Consider the following 16,899-nt stretch of genomic DNA (forward strand, 5'->3'; position numbering starts at 1 on the left):
CAGGCTGGGTGGTAAGTGAGGAATCCAGCCCAGCGTGCCTGCTCTCTAGGTCTGCAGGGCTGGCAGAGGCAAACCCTTTCCAATTACATGGGACCGGGAGGTACAGACGTGAAGGAAGATGGTGCTTCACAAAAAAGGGCAGTGGAAATCTCATGTCTGCTATCCCCTAAAAGCTGAGTGTGGTTCACCTTGTGATGGATACTTTACATTCCTGTTTTCATACAGACACATCTCAGCAATCCCCACTGCATCTGTAACCTCCCAGAATAATATTCTCTCTAGAACTTCGGTGTGCTGACAGCATTTATTTTACGGGTCGTCAATTAGTGCTGTATTATATTAAATCTCGCGAAATAACTGCTGCAAATCTTAGTTTCACGGCACTTATTTTCACATTCCAGCTATGGGCAGCTACATTTATACCTTGTCCGCTTTTCTTCTTCTTTATATTTTCCGACGTTCTTTCCAGTCATTGTCATGATTGTTTAATCAAACGCTGCTGCATTTAAAATTATTTGGAAGTTGCCGGGGATTGTCCATCTTTAACATTTGCAGCTGCAGGATGTTATTTCGGCAGTTTACATTGCAGCACGCTTAGTGGGCATTCGCGGTAGTACAGCCGTCCCACCTCCAGTCCCACCCCCCACTCAACGCCCATTGGATATTGAGTCAGGAAGTGCCCGGTGCTAAAATGGCTGAGAAAGAGCAGGTTGCGAGGTTCACCGAGGAAGTAACTTGTCAGATCTGCCGGGATTTCTTCACCGATCCGGTTATACTTGAGTGTGGGCACAACTTCTGTCGCCGCTGCATCACACGGCGTTGGGAAAGAGAGGAGAGAAACTCCTGCCCGCAATGTTGTGCGGTGTTTGCAGACCGCACCCTCAGGGTAAATCCGGCATTAGGAAATCTGGCTCTAAAAACCCGGGGATTAAACCTGATGCTGAAAGAGAAGGAAAGGAAGCTTTACTGCGATGAACATCAGGAAGAAATGAAGCTGTTTTGTGAAACGGACAAGAAACTGATCTGTGTGATCTGTGCGGCTGCGCGGGAACACAAGTCCCACAACTTCATGCCGATTAAAGAAGCTATTGAAATCTGCAAGGTAAAGGCAGCGGACGTTGATATCCGGATTACCTTATGCATATTTTCCATTCCTGTTTCACATTTTTATTCTCTGCTTCTCAAAATCCTCCCAGAATCGTGTTAAATCTTCCTTGGAATCTCTTGTAAAAAAGAAATCAGATATGAGAGAAATGGCGGAACAACAAAAGCAAAAGATTTCCGGAGTTCGGGTGAGTTTTCTGGATTCAGCTTTTCTCGCCATGTGCAGCTGTTTCTTTTCGCACTCGGCTATAATAACCTTCACCTTCCATTTCACAGGAACAGTCACAGAATCTGCAGGCTCAAGTTAAATCGCTATTTGCTGACCTGCGCCAAATTCTCACCGAGAGAGAGGAGCGCTTACTGAGAGAGCTCAGGGGAGAAGAGGAGAGGATACTAAATCCATTGGAGAAAAATCTCCGAGATATTCAAGAGAATTTATCATCTATTCAGCAGAAACTCTCAAAGTTACAGGAACGGATTGATCAACAAGATGGTGTAACATTTCTAAAGGTGAGCAGTTGCCGTTCAGTCAAACTGTGCAGTCAGAAAATGGCGAATAGCAGTTTTGAAATAAATATATAAATCAGTGAATGGGAACTAATGCTGAGTGTTAGAATGTACATAACACGTCAGATTTATCCCCTTTACGTCGGCCTTTGAGAACAATTTTGTGTTACATCCCCTGTCTGCTCTTCAGACATGATCAATATTCCGCTCGCCGTCACAGAGACAGGCCACTTGACCCGTCTGACCCCCGTGCCTGGTTCTCCGGAAGAGACTCGCTACACCGATTTACAATATTCTGAATTCTATGGTCCCTCATGTTCTCATCCATCTCCCCCTTAAAGGTCTCTCTATTGTTTTACTTTACGGAGGGTGAACAGCCAGAGGTCGTGGTACATATTGGTACCAATGACAATGGCAGGAAGAGGGATTAGGTCCTGAAGAGGGAATATAGGGAGCTAGGTAGGAAGCTGAAACGCAGATCCTCGAGGGCAGTAATCCTGTTCCACGCGCCGGTGAGGGTAAGAATAGGATGACTTAGCAGATGAATGCGTGGCTGAGAAATTGGTGCAGGGGGTAGGGTTTCAGATTTGTTGATCATTGGTATCTCTTCTGGGGAAGGTACGACCTGTACAAAAGGGACGGGTTACACCTGAACTGGAGGGGGACCAATATTCTTGCGGGCAAGTTTGCTAGAACTGTTGGAGAGGGTTTAAACTCGTTTGGCATGGAAATGCGAACCAGAGTGATAGGTCAGAGGTTGGGTCATTTAGTGTACAGGGACGGAGGTAAAAGAGGTGGGGGAGGGGCTTTGCTGATCAGGGATGGTGTTACAGTGGTAGAAAGGGAGGATGTCCTGGAGGAATCATCCACTGAGCCAGTGTGGGTGGAAGTCAGAAACAATAAGGGAGCGATCACTCTATTGGGAGGATTCTACAGACCCCCCAATAGCAGCAGAGATGGGTGAGGAGCAGATCGGAGGCAGATTTTGGAGAGGTGCAAAAATAACATGTTTGTTGTCATGGGTGATTTCAACTTCCCTAATATTGATTGGCACCTCCTTAGTGTAAAGGGGATAGGTGGGACAGAGTTTGTTAGGTGGGTGCAGGAAGGATTCCTGGCACAGTATGAGGACATGCCGACTAGAGAGGCCACTCTGGACCTGGTACTAGGCAATGGGCCTGATCAGGTTTCAGATCTCTCGGTGGGAGAGCATTTTGGAGACAGTGACCATAACTCCTTGACCTTTACTATAGCCTTGGAAAGGGATCAGAGCAGATGATATGGGAATGTATTTAACTGGGGGAGGGGGAATTATGATGCAATTAGGCAGGAACAGGAGCGAAAATTGGGAACAGACGTTTTCGGGGAAGTGCATAGCGGAAATGTGGATGTTGTTAAAGGAATACTCGCATGGGGTTCTGGATAGGTTTGTCCCATTGAGGCAGGGTAAGGATGATAGAGTGAATGAACCGTGGTTGACAAGAGATGTAGAGTATCTTGACAAGAGGAAGAAAGAAGCTTACCGGAGGTTTAGAAAGCAAGGATCTGACTGGGCACTGGAGAGTTACAAGGTAGCCAAGAGGGAGCTTGAGAATAGACTTAGGAGAGCTAGAATGGGGCATGAGAAGTCCTTGCCGTATAGCATTAAGGAAAACCCCAATACTTTCTACACGTATGTGAAGAGTAACAGGATGACTGGTATGAGGGTAGGACCGATCAGGGATCAAAGAGGAAACGTCCCTGAAGTCGGAAGTGGCAGAGGAGGTCCTTAATGAATACTTTGCTTGTATTCACCAGAGAGAGAGAGAGAGAGAGAGAGAGAGAGACCTTGACATTTGTGAGGATGGAATATGACAGGCTGATACGCTGGGGCATGTCTATGTGAGGAAAGAGGATGTGCTAGAACTTTTGAAAAACATTAGGATAGATAAGCCATCGGGGCCGACGGGATATATCCAAGGTTATTATGGGTAGCGAGGGAAGGGATTGCTGAGCCTTTAGCGACGATCATTGCGTCCTCGCTGGCCACAGGAGTAGTTCCAGATGATTGAACGGTGGCAAAAGTTGTTACTTTGTTTAAGAAAGGGAGTAAGGATAACCCTAGGAATTACAGACCAGTATGTCTTACTTCAGTGGTGGGCAAATTACTGGACAAGATTCTTAGAGTCAGGATTTATGGGCATTTGGAGAGGCATAGGCTGATTACAGACAGTCAGCATGGCTTTGTGAGGGGCAGGTCGTGCCTCACGAGCCTGATTAAATTCTTTGAGGATGTGACAAAGCACATTGATGAAGGTAGACCAGTGGATCTGGTGTACGTGGATTTTAGTGAGGCGTTTGATGAGGTTCCTCGTGGAAGACTCATTCAGAAAGTCAGGAGGCATGGGATCCAGGGACACTTGGCTGTTTGGATTCAGAATTGGCTCGCCCACAGAAGACAGAGCAATGTGGTCAACGAAGCGTATTCTGCCTGGAGGTCGGTGACCAGTGGTGTTCCGCAGGGTTCTGTCTGGGTCCCCTGCTCTTTGTGATTTTCATAAATGACTTGGATGAGGATGTGGAAGGGTGGGTTACTAAGTTTGCTGATGATACAAAGATTGGTGGTGTTGTGGATAGTGTGGAAGGTTGCTGTAGATTACAACAGGATATTGATAGAATGCAGAGCTAGGCCAAGAAGGAACAGATGGAGTTCAACCCGGATAAGTGTAAAGTCATACACTTCCAGAGATCGAATTTGAAGGCAGAATACAAGGTTAATGGCAGGATTCTTAACAGTGTGGAGAAACAGAGGGATCTTGGGGTTCACGTCCATAGATCCATCAATGTTGCCAAGCAGGTCAACAGGATCGTTAAGAAGGCGTGTGGTGAGTTGGCCTTCATTAGTCAGGGTATTGAGTTCAAGAGCCGCGAGGTGATGTTGCAGCTCTATAAAACTCTGGTCAGACCACACCTGGAGTATTGTGTTCAGTTCTGGTCGCCTTATTATAGGAAGAATGTGGAAGCTTTAGAGAGGATGCAGAGGACATTTATCAGGATGTTGCCTGGATTGGAGAGCATGTCCTAGGAGAATAGTCTGAGTGAGCTAAGGCTTTTCTCTTTGGAGAGCAGGTGGATGAGACGTGAATTGATAGAGATGTGCATGATGATAAGGGGCACAGATCGAGTGGAAAGTCAGAAGCTTTTTGCCAGGGCGACAATGGCTAACACGAGTGGCATAATTTTAAGGTGACTGGAGGAAGATATCAGGAAGTATGTTAGGGGTAAGTTTTTTTACACAGGGCGTGGTGAGTGCATGGAACGCACTGCCGGCAGAGGTTGTGGGGGCCGATACATTAAGGACCTTTAAGAGACTCTTAGATAGACACGTGAAAGATACAGAAATGGGGTGGGGGGGTGCTATGTGGGAGGGAAAAGTTAAATAGAGCAGGGTAAAATGTCGGCACAATATTGTGGACCGAAGGGCCTGTACTGTGCTGTTATGTTCTATGTTATTTCTTATAAACTGGTCAGGCGCAAATTCCATAATTGAACTTTGTGTTTCCGTCTCCAGACAGTTGAAATATTTCCACATATTCAGCCTTTCGAATCCATTAATTAATTTTAAATAGTTCCCTGTGATCATTCTCCTCATTTTATCCGGATGAAGGTGTCCCGCTTGTTTTGTCTTGCCCATTCTCTCTGCGGTTGCATGCACTCACTTGCAGAACAGCTGTCAGAAATATCGCTTGCACTTTCTCCTTTTGTTCTGTATTATTAGTGCAATATTCAGTTTCTATTTCTGTGTAAGCAACCGGGGGGGGGGAGGGAATTGTAGAATTTTCAGCTGTTTGCAACAACTTAGATGAAATGGAGACATAAAAGCCTGCAGATGCTGTCCTCTGGAGCAACAAAGCAAACTGTTGGAGTAACTCAGCTGGTGAAAAGCATCTCTGGTGGTGGAGAAATGGTACACATTTCAGGTTGAGTCCCTGTATCAAGAGAGTTACAGCAGGGTGTCAAACGGAAACGTCGACCATCTCCCTGCCACCACAGATCTTGCTTAACTCGTTGAGTTCCTCCAGAAGTTTGTGCCTTTAACTTAGATGGACTTCCTGAAATTGGGATGCGGACGGTCATTCGCCATCGATTCATTTTAACATCAAACCATTTTATTTATTTCAGGAGGAATCTTGTCGGAAGAGAAGGTAGGGCATGCAATGTAATGAATGTCTGCACCGAGTTAAAAAATGTTTCCGAAAATTGTTTATGTTCAGTATATAACAACTGTTTAATACTGGCAGATTCAGTGATGAAGACCCTATGTTGTCAATCTTGGATGGCGCCCTGCTGGTTAAAACATTCGGTCACGCAAGTTTGTTGCAAGCAGTATTGAGTGAAGCGTTTCACTTCATCAAACAAGGTTAACTAACTCAATTTTTCTCAAATTTACTAGACACTTCTGACAAGTAATTAGATGAAAAGAATGATGCTCCTAAAGCACCGAACGGGAATGGGTGTTTTATTCCAGTAGCAAATTTGCCTGCTGTAAAACTGTCAGCTCATGTTCTTCTTGGGTAGCCTAAAACCCAATGGTATCAGCATTACATTTGCCAATTTCAGTAACCTACACCCGCAGTGTTCTATTCCCAATCTCATTCCCAATAGTTTCTCTATCCATTTGTTCGCATTTACCATTGCACGTCTCTCCCCTTACCAAGATTCATCATCTTCCCCTATCTGGTTTCATTTGCCAATCAACACTCCCTGATCTGCTTCCATATCACCTTTAAATCTCTGCCTCCTCCTTACCCCTGCCCCACGTGTCTCCCACCGCCCTTCATCCCCACCTTCACCTGGTTCCACCTATCACTTCTCAGGCCGTGTCTCACACCTATCAACTCCACACTGGATATCGTCTCTCTACAATTTCGGTCCTGAGTTAAGGTTCCGGATCCGAAACGTCGACCATTTATTTCCCTCCACAGATGCTGCTCGAACCGCTCAGTTCCTCCAGCAGATTGGTTCTTTTTGCGTCTGTTGAAAACATCATTTTCAAGTAGTCAGCTGGTGATTCGGTTCTCTGAACACACGTGCATTCTAGTGATATGAAAGGGAGTGTTAGATGACTCCTACACTCTGAATACATCCACATTTCACAAACACCTGAAGACATTTGTTTCAATCCATTTTATTCTTTAAGGGACCACTAGACGTGCCGAACATTCCCAATTGACACTGTCATATGTGCAGCCACACTACAACAGACAAATACATCCATATATACAAACATACCCACCATAGACAAAAACACTGACACTTATCCACTCACTGAATGACTCTCGCACAAATATGCACAGATGTCGGCACACTATTGCATAAACATATGGACAAAATAGACACACTGGAACAGAAGCACAGGCATACAGACAGATGGAGACACACTGACTGAGCCACAGACGAACTTTTCCCGTTTGGAATGAAATCTGATATTTTTCCCAGTCTACTTGATATGTGGCATATTTCCCCTTTGAACTTATTACACCATCAGCTCAAGAGGTATTGGGGATGGACACTGATTTCTGTAGTTGTTGGTGAGATCCACATCCTGTGAATGATCACACACAGCCGCACTGATACAGCTCGCTTATGCACCGAATCATACAGAATACCATCCTAAACGTAAGAACTGGAAGTAGACTATTTCGCCTTCGAGTCTGTACCAACAGTTATCAAATCACTGATGACCTTCTTCCTCAATTGCACTCTCCTACACAATCCCCAGATCCCTTAATTGCCTCAATATTCAGAAAATGTTCGATACTCCTTTTGGATGAAATCACTGATTTAACATGGATCACAGAACACAGAACACAGAACATTGAAACACAGCAACAGGCCCTTCAGTCCACGATGTTGTGCCGAATAAATTAAACTAGTAATTAAATGCCGAACTAAACTAATCCCTTCTGCCTACACAATCCCCATTTCTCTCCATTCTCAGCATATTCATGTGCCTATCTAAGAGCCCCTAACACGCCTCTCGTATTGACCTCCACTACCACCTCTGGCAGCGCATTACAGACACCCACCACCCTCTCCTTTGAACACTCTCTCTCGCCCTAAATTCATGACCCCCTCCCCCCCGGTATGAGACATTTCGAAACTGGGAAACAGATACCGACGGTCTACTCTTATCTATGCCACTCATAATTTTATAAAATTCCATTAGGTGTCCCCTCAGCATGCACCAATCCAGAGAAAAGAACTCGTTTATCCAACCTCTCCTTATAGATTATACCCTCTAAGCCAGGCACCATCCTCGTATCCCTCTTCTGCGACATCTCAAAAGCCTCCACATCATTCTACAATGGAGCGACCAGATTTAAATATAATGATCCAGAGAGCGAAGGACTTGGACCCCAATATCCATCTGTACATCAACACCGTTAAGAGTTTTGCCATAAACAATGTACCGTCCCTTTACATTTGATTTCCCAAAGTACATCACCTCACACTTCACAGGATTAAGCTCCATCTGCCTTTCTCCGCGCACATCGGCAACTGATCTATATCCTGCTGTATCATTTGGCATTCTTCTCTGCTATACACAACACCACCAATCTTTATCTCGTCTGCGAACTGACTAACCCACCCATCTACATTTCCATCCAAGTCTTTTATAAATACCACAAACATCAGAGATTCCAGGACGGATCCCTGCAGAACACCACTAGTCACGGACCTCCAGACAAAATAAGTCCCATCGACCACTACTGTCTGTCTTCTATGGACAAGCCAATTCTGAATCCAAATGGACAAGTCACCGTGGATCCCATGCGATTTAATCTTGAGGGACCATGAGGGACATTGTCAAATGCCTTACTAAAATCCAAGTGGTCAATATCCACAGCTCCACCTTCATCAATCACCCTCGTCACATCGGAGAAAAGCTCAATCAAGTTGGTGAGACATGACTTGCCCAGCACAAAACCATGCTGACTGCCCCTAATTAGGCCATGGCTTTCCAAATGCTCATAAATCCTATCCCTAAGTCCTCTCCAATAGCTTCCCCATCACTGACGTGAGACACAGCAGTCCATATTTTCCAGGATTATCCCTATTTCCCTTATTGAATAATGGAAGAACATTTGCTACTTGTTAGTCCTCCGGGACCTCGCCTGTGGCGAGAGAGGCCATGATGATCTCGGTCAAGGCGCCAGCAATCTCATCTCTTGTCTCTCTCAATAACAAGGGGTATATCAAATCAGGCTCCGGGGACTTATTACATTAATTTCTTTTAGGAGACCCAACACTACCTCTTCCCTTATCTCAACATGCCCTAGCATATTAGTACGCTCCACACTGATCTCTCTATCCTCCTTATCCTTCTGCTTGCCTCAAAACAAGTGTTTCCAATTACCTCTCCGTCGTTCCTGCCTGGTATTCTTGTCATTAGCTCTGCTCCTACTTAATACTCTCCTGCAAAGCCCATGCCTAGCCTTATCTACAGCTCTGTTAAATCTTGTGATCACTGTTCGCTAGCTGTTCACCTACTGAAAGGTCAGTCGCCTGGCCAGTGATATTTCCCAATACCAGGTCCAGTACGGCCCCTTATCTCATTGGACCATCTATATACTGATTTAAGAAACCCTCCTGGATCCTCCAAGGAAATTCTGCTCCGTCTAAGCTTCCTGAACGTAGGAAGTCCCAGTCTACGTTGGGGAAGTTGGAGTCAGCCACGACAACAACCCTGTTGTTTATGCACCTTTCTCTAATCTGCCGGCATTTCTGTTCCTTAATGACCCGGTGTCTATTGGGGGGGGGGGGGGGGCGGGAATCTATAGTATAATCCCTTCAGAGTGATTGTACCTTTCTTATTTTTGAGTTCTCCCCTGATAGACCCAGTGGATGAGCCCTCCATTACGGCTTCTTTAAGTGCAGCAGCGATATTATCTCTGATCAATGGTGCAACATACTTTCCCATTTTACTTCCCTCCCTATCTCAGCTAAAACATCCAAACTCTGGAACATAATGCATCCAGTCCTGTCTTTCTCTTAACTAAGTCGCTGTAATGGCCACAACATCATAGTTCCATGTACTGATTCATGCTCTAAGTTCATCTTCCTTACCGCCAAATACTCCGAGCATTACAATCGACACATTTCAACCCTTCCGTCACATCGCGTCTATAAACCTGTCCCTGCCTGCTCTTTCTTACAGACTTACTGGTCATACATCGACCTTCCTCTCAATCCCACCACCTTCTGAATGGTGCTCCAGTTCCTATCCCCCTGTTAAATTAGTTTAAACCCTCCCGGGTAGCACTGGCAAAGCATCTAGCCAGGATATTCGTTCCCTCCAGTTAAGGTGCAACCTGTCCCTCTTGTGCAGGACACTCCTGCCCTAGAAGAGGTGTCAATGAAGTTCAAGAACGTGAAACCCTCCCCTCCCCAGAACCAGTTTCTCAGCCACACAGTCAGTTGTACTATTTTTCCATTCCTGCCCTGACTATTTCCAAACTGCCGATGCTCTCTGCACAACAGCTGTTCCCCCTTTCTACCTATGTCATTGGTGCCACTGTGCGCTGGGACGTCTGGCAGCTCATCCTTCCTGTTGAGAATATTCTGCAACCTCTCAGAGACATCCTCGACCCTAGAACCCGGGAAGACAACACAACATCCTGGAGTTTCTTCTGCGGCCACGGAATCTCCTCCTTGTCTCCCTAAACATAGAATCTCCTATCATGATTGCTCTGCATGACTTTATCCTTCCCTGATGAGCCTCAGAGCCGGCCACGGTGTCACTGACATGGCTGCTGCTGCTATGTCCTGACAAGTCATCCCTCCAGCAGTATCCAAAAGGATATACTTGTTGAATGGCCACAGAGGAATCCTGCACTATCTGCTTGCTCGCTCTACCTTTTCTGGTGGTCACCTAACTACATGCTGCATGAGCCTTAGGTGTGACAACCTCACTAAAACTCTTGTCAGTGATGCTCTCAGCATCCAGTTGGTCCAGCTGCATCTTCAGGTCTGGACTCCTGATCCAGGGTATCATTATTGTTCATCCAGACAAACATTTCTGGAATACTATAGTTCACTGAGGTTCACCCACATATACCCAGGCTAGAGTGAGCTTCCTCAGTAGATCACCTAGTAAGCTCTTTGGTAGGTACTTATCCTCCAGATGCTTCAGCAGCAATTTATCGCCATGAAACTGGGAGTAGTGCGTCGTTGTACATTAAGCAGCCAGTTACCTTTGCTGAGGCGGACGTTTGGAGTATTTGATCATTTCCAGTACCTTCCCGCATTAAAACCCCAGAGTTTCTTCAGTTGTCTGATCTGCTTCCCATCTCTCTCAGATCCCCAGTAAGTCTCCGCCTAATCTCTGAAGAATCTCTACGAAATCCCAGGATAGCCTCTCTGGGACCTTCAAGAGGTTCTATCGGTACACACAACATATCTCTTCAAGAACGGGTAGGCATAAATTGCTGTTTGTAAGTACCCTGCACATTTATTTGTATTACGCAAAAAAATCTAGAAATGGACAATACACACCGAGCTTCACCTTACACACCCAAAAATAAAACAAATAATGCCATAAACGTGAAATAAGACCAGAAGACCCCAAGATATGGGAGCAGAATGAGGCCATTCAGCCCATCGGGCGAGCTCGGCCATTCAGTCATAGTGGATTTTCTCAACCCCAATGTCTCACCTTCTCCCCATAATCCTTAACCCCCTTACCAATCAAGAACCTATCAATCTCTGCCTTAAATACACCCAGTGACCTGACCTTCACAGCCATCTGTGGCAAAGAATTCCACAGGTTCAACACCCTCTGGCTGAAGAAATTCCTCCTCTTCTCAGTTTTACTGGGCCGTCCCTGTATTCTGAGGTTCTGCCCTCGGATTCAAGACTCCCTTACTGATGGAAACATCTTCTCCACATCCACTCTATCCAGACCTTTCAGTATTCAGTAGGTTTCAATGAAATTCCCCCCTCGTCTGTCTGAATTCCATCGAGTACAGACCCAGAGATATCAAAAACGTCCCTCATAGGTTAAGCATTTCATTCCTGGGAGCATACTTGTAAACCTCCTCTGGACCTTCTCCGGGGCCAGCACACCCTTCTTAGATACCGGGCTGAAAATTGCTCACAATATTCCAAATGTGGTCTGACCAATGCCTTATAAAGACTCAGCATAATATGCTTGCTTTTGTATTCTAGTCCTCTCGAAATGAATGCTAACATTGCATTTGCTTTCTTTATTACTGCCTCAGCCCGCAAGTCAACCTTGAGAGAATCCTGAAATAGGACTCCCAAGTCCCTTTGCACTTCGGGTTTCTGATTTTTTTCCCCATTCAGAAAATAGTCTACGCCTTTATTTGTCTGACCTGAAGTGACACAAAGAAGTAATGGAATTTCCCCGCAAATGAGACAGTAACTGCGCTTGCACAAATTTCCTTCCCCTGATTTATATGCAACCTTTAAATGCCAATTAGAGAGAAAAAATGGCCTTTGTGATTTTAATTCGGAGCCAATCCCAGCTGCTGTAAAACATCAATTTCACATGGACAGCTGGCGATGTCAGATCCCTGAACACAACCAATAATGCAACCTACACCTTTCCGGTACCTCCCATCAGTGGATCCAGGAGTGGATTCACCTCCCGTTATCCATTTATGCCCAAACGTTTCTGAAGAGGTCTTGCTGGGTGAACCGATAGAAACTCTTAGAGGTCCCAGAGAGGCTATCCTGGGATTCCGGAGAGATTCGTTGTAGATCAGACGGAGACACGCTGGGGATCTGAGAGAGGTAGGAACGCAGATCAGACAACTGAAGGAACACTGGTGTTTTAACGGGGGGAGGTACAGGAAATGATAATTGAACATAATGAAACTAATATATTTTAAATCTGAATTTCAAGTGCAGTTCCATAAAAATTAAGACAGCTTTCCTGGTGGTACAGTGGGACAAAAATTACATTCAACTTTTAGTCAATATTACTTAGTTTAATGCCCGTTGAGTGAAATACATCTGCCATTACAGATCATGGTAAAACAGGTTACCTTCACCTGACTGGTGATGTGTTCTTGCAATAGTAATGCTGCACGATATGGGAATATCCGCAGGTTCAGAGATGCGGTATTTGCTTGGCTCACGATTATAACTGAACGACCGTGGTTTCATGACTGAACGCCTCTAAGTCAGAAGCCCGCCTAAAAGCACCGTTACTCGAGAGCCACTAATCGCTGGGTGGCCTGGGATAAAGGAAGCTGGTCGGTGTGCAGTGCTACTCGCTCCTGGCCTGGGATGTAGACAGACGGGCGCCACCTCTCACCTGTTACCGCTCATCATGTTCGGAACCTGTGCTAAGGTTTTCGCAGACGATCTAATTTTGGCTGCGATAGTTTTGGAAGTCATCGTTGGAACCAAACATTAGCGGAGACACAGTGTCATAGAGTAATACAGCACGGAAACAGCTCCTTCGCTGCAACTCGTCCGTGCCGACTGTGTTGCCCAACGAGCTAGTCCCATTTGCCCGCGTTGGGCCCTTAGCCCTCTGAACCTCTCCTATCCATGTACTTATGTAGATTACTTTTAAATGTTGTTAATGTGCCCGCCTGAACCACTATTTCCGGCAGTTTGTTCCAAATACGCACCACCTTTTGCATGAAGAAGCTGCCCCTGATGTAAATCTCTCGCCTCTGATCTTAAACCTATGTCCTCTTGTTTTTCTCACCACCGTCCTGGGAAGAAGTCTTTGTTCTTTCACCCTGTCTATTCCCCTCATGATGTTACAAACTTCTGTCAGATCACCTCTCAGTCTCTTACATACAAATACTCCAAGTGGAGCCTCACCAACATCTTATATAACTGCAGCCTATCTTGTCAAGTCCTGTACTCAGTGCCCTGAGTGAAGGCCAGTGTGCCAAACCACTTCTTCACCACCCTTCCTTCTTAGGACGCTGTTTTCAACCAACTATGCACTTCCACTCCCTCTGTTCCACAACACTACGCAGGGCCCTACCATTCACTGTGAAAGTCCTACACTGGTTTGTTCTCCCAGACTTTCCTATTCATCTGGATTGAAAGTCAGTTGCCAGTCCTCAGCACACATACCAAACTGATCAAAGTCCCCTTGTAATTTTTCATAAACATCTGCACCGTCCACAATCCCACCTCTCAGTGTAGCTCCGGCACCTGAGTTCGATCTTGACCCTCCATGCTGTCTGGTGGAAATCGAGGGACATGTGGAGAAGATGATAATATTTGTGAAGAATTAGGTAAATGGATGGTGAGCACGGACTCGGTGGGCCGGAGAGACTGTCTCCGTGCTGTATAACTCCCTGATATCATTGGTACCGATTTTAGTACACATGCTCTCTCCCCTCATTCCCGATACTCCTCGCTTTTAGGAACGCTGCAATCCCTAACCTTATATCCCTCCCACGTTCTCTCTCCAATGTGACCACTCGACCCCTCCTTCTTTTCCTACTCCAGTTCCCTCTCTGAATCTTCACTCTCCATTCCTCGGCACCGTTTCCTCTCTTTCTGTTACCGAGCTCCATTCCCTCCTTGGGTCGCCCGATCTTGCTCTCCCCACTTCTTTCCCTGTCACCGCTCTGCTCCCTTCATCTGGATTGAAAGTCATTTGCCAAACCTCAACCCGCATACCAAATCCCCCGGCACTGAATACCCCACTGTGCCTGAGGCGGAGCTCCTCCTGCACCGGCCCCGGGCCCGCGCTGCCCAAGTCTCCCCAGGGATTCTCTCATGCGCTCTTTCTCTCCCCCCCCCCCCCCCCCCCCCCCCCCCCCCCAGTCTCCGTCACCCTGGATGTGGAAACAGCAGCTTCGCGGCTCGAGGTGTCTGAGGATCGGAAAAGTGTGAGATCGACCCTAACCCCGAGAAGTCTCCCTGACACCGGGAAGAGATTTGAAGACCAGCCCTGTGTGCTGGGATCGGAGGGGTTCACATCGGGGAGACATTACTGGGAGGTGGAGGTGGCGGGGAATCGGTGGTGGAGTCTGGGAGTCGCCGCAGAGTCTGTGGCGAGGAAAGGATTGGTCAGGCTCAGTCCAGCGACTGGAGTCTGGAGCATCGCGCGGAACAATGACAAGTTTTATGTAAACAGTTCCCTTTCATCCCCTCTCCCTGCCGGTCCCATTCCCGGAAGGGTGGGAATTTATCTCAGTTACGAGTCCGGGACAGTTTCATTTTACAGTGTGGACAACAAGTCCCATCTTTACACCTTCACTGGGAATAAATTCACGGGGAAACTTTATCCTTTCTTCCGGACTGTGGATGGAAACTGGCTGAGAATCTCTTCCGGTTCCGTTCCGCGTCTGTAAGAGGGTTGGGTCCCGGGACCGGCGTCAGTAGCGGGGCTCGGGGTCTGTGCAGTAGAAACCACATTTTACGACAGGTTGGCGCTGAACGGATCCCATTCAATTCCCAAATTCCGCATTGTAAAACGAGAAATGAGCTTGGAAATAAAAATAAGGTCGGAAATAAAAAGTAATTGAAATTAAGCTGTCGATCCATTTGTTTTAGTGGGTTAATGCAATCACTAGATGCTGAGTCAGGAATTGCCAGAAGTTAAAACGGCTCTGAAACAACTGTTTGAAAGTTTAACCGAGGAAGTAATTTATCACATTCGTCGAGATATCTTCACCGATCCGGTTAGATTGACTATGGGCACAACATCTGTGGCTCCTGCATCACACAGCGTTGGGAAAGGGAGGAGCGAATCACCTGCTCGGAATGTAGAGTGGAGATTTCAGACCGAGTTCTCAGGGTAAATCGGGAAGTTTGGCTGAGAAAGCTCAAGAGTTTCAACATGATTCTGAAAGAGAAGGAAACTTCACTGCGAGGAACATCAGGAAGAACTGAAGCTGTTTTGTGAAACGGACAAGAAACTGATCTGTGTGATTTGCAGAGATGCGCGGGAACACAGAGAGCACCGCTTCCTGCCGATTGAAGAAGCTGTTGAAATCTACAAGGTAAAGGCAAACGGACATCGATCGCCTTGGAACATTTTTTAATGAATATCTAACTCTTATTGTCTGCTTCCCAAATCCATTCCCAGAACTGGGTTAAATTTTCCCTGGACTATCTCACAAACATATAACCTGCCATCGAGAAAATGGAGCTACAGCGGGTGCAGAAGGTTTCCGAAGCTCAGGTGAGTTCTCCCGCTTCCAGCTTTCTGGTCTTGGGTACCTTTGCTTCCTTTAGCGCTCGATAATGACTTCAAGAACAAGTTTGTCGTTGTCAGTTGGATACTTTCACACAGTACAAATGCTATGAGGATTGGCATGTTGCAGCAGCAGCGTAGTACATGAAAAACGGGACGAACATAAGTTATCATAAAATTGAATGAGCATTAATCATATCCTTCAGCTTTAATTTCACAGGAACAGTCACACAGTCTGACTATGTGATTAGTTCTCTGTCAACCATGCTTAATATTCCTCTCAAATTCACATTAAAATCCAGTTGCGTTCAGACGCGGTGAGTTGTCTGGTGCACTGGGTGCAAGGGGTACCGTGTCGGTGACTGGGCACTGATATTGAATTCTGGAACGTGAATAACATATCAGATTTACCCGGTTTAGATCAGCCGTTGAGAACCATGTTGCGTTATTTGCCCCGTCAGCTTTCCAATATTCCGCTGGACATCATACAGTCAGGCCATTCGATCGGTCTGACCCATGACGCAGAACCTGCTGCACCGGCCAAATCACATGGCGTTCACTCTCAGCGCTCTTCAACAATATTCTAAATCGCACAGTCCCTCGTGCTCTCAACGATCTTCACCTTATCTCTATTATTTTAATTTCCGTTATTTCTTATAATGTTCAGGAGTAAATTCAATAACTTATCTTTGAATTTTGTTCTCCTGGCAGTAGAATTATTTTCCACGTTGGTAAATTCGTAAATTGGTTTATTGTTGTCAGATGTACTAAGGTGCAGTGAAAAAATATTTTGCATGCTATCCACATATATCATCTCATTACAAGAGTGCATTGAGGTAGTACAAGGGAAAAGAATAACAAAAAACAAAATGAAGTGTTAAAGTTACAGCGAAACTCCAGTGCAGGCAGGCAATAAGATGCAAGGTCATAACGAGGTGAATTTTGAGGTCAAGAATCCATGTTATCATACAAGGGGACAGTTCGATAGCTTTATAACACCGGGATAGATGCTATTCTTGAGGCTGGTGGTACGTGCTTTCAGGCTTTTGTTTCTTCTGCCCGATCGGAGGGGGGAGAAGAGAGAAAGGCTTCCCCATTCTCCCTTT

At 46.0% G+C, this 16,899-nt stretch overlaps 1 protein-coding gene across 1 annotated transcript; it reads left to right on the plus strand.

Annotated features, from left to right (window-relative positions):
• The first annotated feature begins 691 nt into the window (after positions 1 to 691).
• On the plus strand, positions 692 to 15,128 carry LOC127586067 (zinc-binding protein A33-like). Its single transcript, XM_052043865.1, has 6 exons — positions 692 to 1,102; positions 1,197 to 1,292; positions 1,381 to 1,614; positions 5,773 to 5,795; positions 5,892 to 6,010; positions 14,419 to 15,128. The coding sequence occupies exons 1-6, from the start codon at positions 692 to 694 to the stop codon at positions 14,946 to 14,948; spliced, it is 1,413 nt and encodes a 470-aa protein (XP_051899825.1). The 3' UTR covers positions 14,949 to 15,128.
• Positions 15,129 to 16,899: the final 1,771 nt, after the last annotated feature.

The sequence above is a fragment of the Pristis pectinata genome, chromosome 34, assembly GCF_009764475.1.
Source record: "Pristis pectinata isolate sPriPec2 chromosome 34, sPriPec2.1.pri, whole genome shotgun sequence".
In the NCBI taxonomy this organism is placed as follows: Eukaryota; Metazoa; Chordata; class Chondrichthyes; order Rhinopristiformes; family Pristidae; genus Pristis; species Pristis pectinata.